At 47.5% G+C, this 7,805-nt stretch overlaps 1 protein-coding gene across 1 annotated transcript in view; it reads right to left on the bottom strand.

Moving 5' to 3' along the window:
- Positions 1-884: 884 nt before the first annotated feature.
- The window catches only part of LUZP1 (leucine zipper protein 1), an 8,369-nt gene continuing 1,448 nt past the window's right edge, over positions 885-7,805 (bottom strand). The window contains exons 1-3 of the mRNA XM_010174677.1: positions 6,104-7,805; positions 2,531-2,695; positions 885-923 (exon numbers count right to left, since the gene is read on the bottom strand). The exon at positions 6,104-7,805 is cut by the window's right edge and continues 1,448 nt beyond it. Of these exons, the coding sequence (XP_010172979.1) occupies positions 885-923; positions 2,531-2,695; positions 6,104-7,805 (1,906 nt within the window). The remainder of the gene's footprint in view (positions 924-2,530; positions 2,696-6,103) is intronic.

Consider the following 7,805-nt stretch of genomic DNA (forward strand, 5'->3'; position numbering starts at 1 on the left):
AACATTCTGCTTGTCTGCCAGGAAAAGTTCTTGTTTCTTTTTCCCTTAGAGCTCAACTGCTGAGAATGAGCAGCAGAATTGTTGCCTGCAGAGCATGATAGACATAAAGCTTCAGGTAAAAAAGCATCCCAGTCCAAGTCAGGAGGAAGTTTCACTGCTGCATCAACTGCTGTTGGTTTGGCTCAGAGGATGACTTCTTGGTGCAAGATCTCAGCTGGTGATGAGTAGGTCATGCAAAGCTTGTTGCAGAGACTGACAGCAATAGGGAAGAAACTGCTTCTAAACATTTTCTTCCCTCTTAATGTGTAAAGCAACCAGTGGGGAATGGTTTCCTTCTGCCTAGACACAGAAGGTGCTGGGAACACAGGTACTGAGGCAACCACAAGCCAAGCCAACAAGAGTGTATTAGGAGGATGCAAACTCTCCCTAGGAACTGAAAGCTTTCAGTTGTGGAGCTGTGTAGGATAGCTGTCATGGGCTGGTGGACCATAGTCACAGGGATACTTCTGGGATCTTGTCTAAATGCAAGTGAGTAACAAGAAGTTCTCTCTTGTCCAGGGAGTACCATCGTTCAGAGTGGCTATGTAGTCAAGGTTTCCATATGGAGACAGACCTATTATCCTATGGAGGAGATTAAGAATGCAGGTACAGAGATGAGAAGTGGGAGTCCCCTGAGCAAAGTCTCTGCAGCTGCCTCTTCAGCAATGAAGAAAAAGAATTCACTGGTAAAGCTCCAGTACCTTGCAAATCACATTAGAAAACTGGTTTCAGGCTAGCTGAAGCCTCTGGAGAGGTTACGAACAGATGTAACACCCATGAGCTTGGTACTATCCTGCCTCTTGCTCCACTTTGCAGTGTGTTCATTGAGTGGAAGGGAATACAACTCATCTCCGAGACGTTGTCCGGCAGGCATGGGAAGCACCCTGTAAGAGACAACCCCACAGCATCACAGACTGGCCAGAACCCACAGCTGCCTCTGGTAGCATTTTTGCTCTGGAGAAGAGTATCGTGATTGCCCTTGGGCAGCCATCCCAAAACACATCAGGATCCTAGCCCTGTGGTGGGGCACAGGAGGGCAGTGGCAGGATCAGTTTGGAAGATAGAGGCTCTTTCAGTGTTTACAGTGGAGTAAGCCCAAAGCAGAACGACCCAGCCCTGCCCCACATAGGCAGGGCCTATTCTCTGATTTTTGCTGTAGCATACCCTGCACCCACTTCCACACCTGGCATGTGGATCTGGCATCTGCACAACACCTGAGAACACCGAGGAGATAGAGCTGATCTAATGTCAGAGCACATCTCCATGTGCAAGGTGTTCAGATTCCTCTTGCAGTCAGTGGAGGTCTGGGCAAGACAGAAGATCCAAATGATGGGGTGTATGTTACAGGGACCTGACTTAACCCCAATTTTTATTTGCTGTTGACCCAGTCTGTGCAGACAAAGGAAGCCCAGCACAGCCTCAGGTACAGGAGTCTGCATCTGTCCAGATGAATGTTACTATGGGTAACACCTCTCAGTGACCACACAGAGCATCACTGTGGTGTCCCTTTCCTCAGCTACCAACAAGGACAGTGCCAGTTCACTACACTCCACTGCAAACGTTACCTAGCTCTAAATGCCAGTCTGCAAAGCTCAGCTGAGACCGTGTTTCTCCAGGCTCTTAATTTTGTGTAACTTCATCAAGAGGTATGACTATGTAGGGCACTCAGCTGCCTCACTGCAGTCCTGCCGCTCTCACATCAAGACTCGGCAACTCCTGTGCATATCCAGTAAGATACACAGACAACACGTCTGAGGTCTTATTTCCTGCTGTGGGTGATCCATAAATGGAAAGATGCACTTTGCTATGGGCAGCCACACAGGCAAAGGGGGAATGCTAGGAGAAAAAAAAAGTTTTGTACAGACATAAGCATGGCTGTGCACTAGGAATTAAAGTCGGCCCAGACCCCTATCTCCTCTGAAAGGAGCTCCCTGTGAAGACACTGGAATAAATGTGGGGGTTTTTTCATATTTCAGGCAGTAAGTCATAGTCACTCTAACGTGGGCCATTTTCCACTTCTTTGTGTCCAGAAAGATATCTTTTGGGAGGCAGAGCAGTAGGCATATAGCAGCAGACAAGCACCCTAGCAGAACAGCAGCCAGCTGAAGCAGGTAAGTCAGGGGCTCTGATTTTGTCTCTCCAAATGTTTTTTCCATCCCTGATTGTCCAGTGTGTGCCAGAGGATGACTAGATGTAGTGCCTCTTATTCCCTGGAAAATTGTTTTCAGCCATAAAGCTAGCTGAAACAAGTTTGGAACAGAAAAGTAAGGTAGTATTATTTTTACCAGTATAGGAAATTAGTAGAATAATTTACCAAAGCAACACAGTAGGTGCTCCACATCTGGGCAGCGCCAGTTTCAGACTGGATTTCTCCTAAAAGGTTTACATTCATTTGGACAAGTTCTCCAAGTTATATTACTGGGAGGTCAGTTCGGCTATTGGCTTCTTGTCTTGTAACTCTCTTTTTTGGATGGTCCTTGAACTCACATACCTGCTCCTCCACCTGGAGACCCAGTGGTGTGCGGGGGTGGGATTCAGGATCCTGCAGCTCCATCTTGGTGGCTGGCCTTTTCCCTGGTGTGTCAACCTGTGAGAGGTACTCAGAAGAGCCGTATTGTTTTCTTCTGGAACTGGGTACATAATCTTTGCTCTCATCCTGCGCAAAGGAAAATAAAGAGGTTTGGGACTCAGAGACTATGAAGGGATCTAGAATAGCACTGGGTTCCTGGTCCTGGGTTTGCTGTGTGAGGTGCTGGCTTGAGTCCCCTTGGCAAGCAGGGGCTCAGGCCACCAGGCCAGCTCTGGCATGCCCTCACTTATGTGCTATTTTGTAAAGATTTTTTTCTTTTAAAGTATCCAGAAATTTTAACCAAAGTTACGGGTGTGGAGTCTTCTGTTCAGCTGAGTGACCTGTGCACAAATCTGTGTTCAACCTGCATGGCTTGCTGGGCCCAGAGTGCTTGTATCCATGAGGGACTATCAGCAGAAAATCCCATGGTTTAGTGACTGAAGCAGTTTCATAAAAGTATTAACTTTAAGTTTTAACTGCCATGGCTGGGGGATGGCCAGCAACCTGAATCTCCCATTTTCTTGGCAATGAAGATGTGATGTGGGAGTGTCCTATGCTGTTTTCCTGCTACAGGCATCTAAATGGCACTTTAAACTCACTAATGTTTCCTTGAATGTCTGCAGAGACATTGATGGGATCATACCCTGGGATTCAGATGTCTATGGTCTGCCTTAGGGCTGGTTGGGCCACCTCTGTCTTCTACTGAGGCTGCAACCTGCTGTGAGCTGCGGGGGTGAGGAGTCCCTGTTACCCTCCAGATCCCCAGGGAAGATGGCAGTGCTTTTACTGTTGCTGTCACTGGCTGGAAAACTTCCTTATCTACAAGTTCCAGTGCACTGTAAGACACCATCACATCAACATAAGAAACAAAACAAATCATTACAATGTTGAACTTACAATTGCAATAACATAATCAGCTCCTGAAGGCTTTATCAGCTCTGCTCACTCTGGGGATGGCATCGTGTTTGCTGAAACATGCAGTGTACAGCCCTGTGAAGGGGCTGCGAGCACTGGTGGAACAGATTTAGTCCCAATTTGGGACCAAGGGAGAGCAGGGAAGGACGAGGCAGCAGCCCCCGTGCCTGGCAGAAAAGCATCTCTGAGATAATCACCAGGCTTTGATGGGCTCTAAGAAAGAATCTGTAACATCTGGTAGGTCTGGGTGGGCAAACATCTGCCCTGAGCTGGCCCTGCCATGGATGACATCCAGCAAACACTGGACCTGACCTCCCCCTTGTGAGCCACACCCTACAAGAGAAGTGAGACATGAGCAGCAGCACCTCGGTCAACAGGCACACTATAGGAACAGGTCCCATGAGGTTAACCGTGGACCAGAGATAACCATAGTGGGCCAGGCTGCTCATAAAAGTGAGGTGATAATTTTAATTTAATGGCAGTCATCTTGATGGACCCAGACAGATTTGCAAGGGATGGGCACCTCTGTATTTCTGATACAGTAGCTGCCTTTAGAGATGAGGACACTAGGTGAGCATATAGGTGCTCCATCCCCTTGGACATCTGACAATATCAGTCTGTTCTGCTGTCAGGCAGCATGAATTTATGACTACCAACCCAAATACACTGGTCTCAAAGAGTTTCATAGGTAAAGAGCTGAGCCAGAGCCATCAGGCTGGCCACTCCCCACGTGTTGGCAATGCAGACCTGTACCTCCTGGTACTGCACCAGAGCCAGGTCAGCACGGAGCTCAGCATGCTCCATGGCACCACAGGAGGTGATGGCACCCCAGAGGACAATCAGCTGGTCACTTACAAGCACCTGGGAAGCTGGTCTGAACAGACTGTGACCTGTTGTAGGCGCAGCGCATAGCTAGCAAATTTGATCTGACAGTGACCTTGAGACCACCCGCAGAACATACTACAGAGCTACACTCAGCCCTGGGTGGGCTGCTAGGGGGAAGATGGGAAAAAAATGTCAGTGCTCACTCTTTAGGGCTTCCTGACTGACCACCTGTGAGCGCAGCTGCACATGGAGAACTCTTCATCTGTGAGACTCAAGGTTGTAGATGCTGTGAATTCAAACTCGTGGGATAAAGGGAGGTCCAGGGATGGATCTCCAGTTTCCCAAGGACATAAGCTGCCATTATGCAAAAGGACAACCTCAGTCATGTCAATTCTGCCTGGATTCATGAAAGAGAAGTACAGACTGCCTGTGATCCATGAGTGACCCTGGTTAGGGAGATGATCTTGGCTTGGAATCTCCCTCCTGCAGATGGAACAGCATTGGGGTTGCATATACCCTTGTCCCCATGATTTCCATCACCTGTTTCAAGCAGAGGCCCTGAGTAATGCCATTCCTAGGTGTCCCTTCAGTACAGGGAATTTAGGTTGCTCACTGGTGCTGATGAATGGCAGACATCGTATCTTAAGTCCCTGATGTATTCTTAGTGTCCAAATGTAGCTGGAAGGCCAAACTGCACTTCCTAATACCAGGCAAGAGACTCTCTGCAAAGCAAAGCAACGGTGCAAATTCTTCTGTGCTTCTCATTGCCAGAGAAGTGTAAGAGAAGTTTTCTAAATGTAAAACTCCATTCACATCTTCACTACGTCATCTTTGTCAATGCTAGAGTCATTCAGTTATGAATCTGTCCCCTCTGACACCAGCCTGCTGTCAGATTACTCAGGTGGGCTCCTCCTGGAGACTAGCAATGGCAGCAGCTGCTTGGAGCAGCTCTAAACAAAGAGCAGAGGTAGGAGCTGCAGCAGGAACTGGCTTAAGACTGACAGGGCACTTGGTGCCAGTGAGCTTGCTTGAAATATCCTGGAGCCTGCAGCTACAGTGGCAAGTATAGTTCACCAGGCCAACTGTCTGTGTATCAGCCCCACTTTGAGGGACTCCCCTCACTGGTACCAGCCGAAGGAAAAGAGCACAGCCATCCCCATGGCCCTTCCTTCTTTTCAGGTGGCATATTGACACAGACCAAGGAGGGAGCAGCCCTGTGTAACCAGCCACCACTCTGTTTAGGAGATGCCCAGGAAGCATTTCCAAACCAGAGTTCAACTCTGAGCTCTGGTTTCACATGGGGAAACCACACAGCTCTTACCAAGAGCTGTATCTCTACAGCTGCCATTTGAGCTACAGCTCTACCTGAGGCACAACCCTATTAAAATCTGCTCATTTCCATCATTTTTTCATTACTACTCCAAGTTGACAGTGCCATGCAAAGGCACTCTGAAAAGCATACCATGTCCTACATAAGCTGTGACTATGTCTTCTCTGATCTTGGCAAGACCAAATGCTACTATATAGTTATTTCTATGACATTACAAGACCCATGCAGATTGATCTAAGTTCATGAAGTCCAAATCAGATACTTCACATATGAGATGCTCCACTGAAGACAGCAGGAGCTGGGTTAGGGCAGCACTTTAGGAAATCAGCTCTAAGAATTTCAAATCAGGCAACCCTACAACTAACAGGCAACTTGGAAAATCTCATTAACTGAAAAGACAAAAGTGTGTAACAGAGGATACTTACAGGTAGTGTGTTCTGGTGCCAAGCAGAAGCTGCTGTAGGATCACTTGCATAGCTCCTGCGTGTTAGCAGTTCAGATGCACTTAAGTTACTTTTGGTCCTTCGAGACCCCAGTTCAGGGACACTCCAGGAATTAGCTGTGGCACTGGTCCTTGCTGAGGTCTGCTCGTTTGTTCTTGCACTGTTCCCTTCCATTTCTGAGAGGTCCGCTGGGGACCTACACAAGTTTGTAGTACTGGAAGCTGCACTTTTCTCCACTTTGGTTTGAGAGTCCTCCAGGGAATGTAAGCCTTGTCTTGTTCTCCAGGAACTTCTCACAGTGACATGTTTTGTTTCAGGTAAAGCTGCATCTGAAGAGCCATGGCTCTTCCAGCTGACTGTTTCTGAAGGTGGCTCACTGTTCCTCTCCGTGAGTTCAGAATTCTTTATCATAATGCTGCTTCTGGAGACCACTGTTTCTGCTTTACTTCTTGGCACTGCCTCTCCAATTCTGTCTGCCTCAGATAATTTCAGAGCACTTTTATTAATCGGTATCTCGAAGGGTGTGGGGAGATTGTTTGTTATTGGTGAAGGCTCATTTGGAGCCACTCTGATGTTGCTGGTGGTAACATGCCTTTCCTTTGCTATATCTGCACAGGTCCTCGGAGCTGTTGGCTCAGAAGGGAAGATTGTGATGCTGCTTGTCATTTTATTTGTTACCATTTTAAAAACAGACTTCTGTTTTTCTGACTCTGCCTCAGAAACAGTCCCTCCCATGACTGCCTTCATATCCTTTTCAACAATTGCAGGTTTAATGATAGCTTTTGATCTCAGAGCTTCTCTTGGGCTGAACGACCTTCTGGATTTAAATCCTCCAGTGCTGGCATCCGATGGTTTTATACACTTGGTGGAGTCTTCATCATTTACCGTGTTTTTATCATTTTCAAAAAGTGATGCTTTAAAAACTCCCCTGGAATTGGAGAACTGCTTGGAGCTTACTTTCTTTCTTGTCTCAAAATCTGACTGAGTGGTTGATTTTCTGCTTCTTCCCAATTCTTCATCTGAATTAAGTTTTTCCTGGTTACTCTGGATGGTTTTGGAGTCTGTTTTTAAACCAGTTTTTAGATGATCTGTTGCTGAAGTTGAAGACTGCTCCGTGTCTTCTTTATCAAGACCTGTGAGAATCTGCAGAATGTCTTCTTGACTCCTGGAGCGATGGGAACGCTTTGTTAGTGTTGAAGGCTTCGCATTTTCTAGTGGTGCGTCTGCCAATTCTTTTTCCTGGGAGATTATTGCTGTTTTAGCCCTCTCCTCTGAGGGCTGTCTGTGCGATGCAGCAAAAGTGTTCACTGATTCTGCTTTAGAGCCAGTGGAGTCTGATGCTGACACATGGGAGGAGAGGTGGTACCTGTACGCCGAAGCTGTACCATTGGAAGAGGGGTGATTACCCCTGGCAAGCAGGGTGTCCCCTGAGCAGTCACTGACGTCTGCAGGACTTGTTGTCAGCTTCTCGGCCAAAGCAGCCACTGATTCTCCTTTTGATTTTTCATCTCGTGTGTCAGCACTGGTTTGGCAGTTGCCACGGAGCACCTGAGATGGCTTTTCAGCCTTGGACCTCAAGCCTGTATCACTCACAGGTTTGGAAGGTGCTTTCCAAGATTTCTGCTCCTGTGCAGCAGGAGGATATCGGCTGAGGACAGACGGCTGCTCTTTTGATCTCTTTTCC

This window comes from Antrostomus carolinensis, unplaced genomic scaffold (genome assembly GCF_000700745.2).
Source record: "Antrostomus carolinensis isolate BGI_N321 unplaced genomic scaffold, ASM70074v2 scaffold44508, whole genome shotgun sequence".
Lineage (NCBI taxonomy): Eukaryota > Metazoa > Chordata > Aves > Caprimulgiformes > Caprimulgidae > Antrostomus > Antrostomus carolinensis.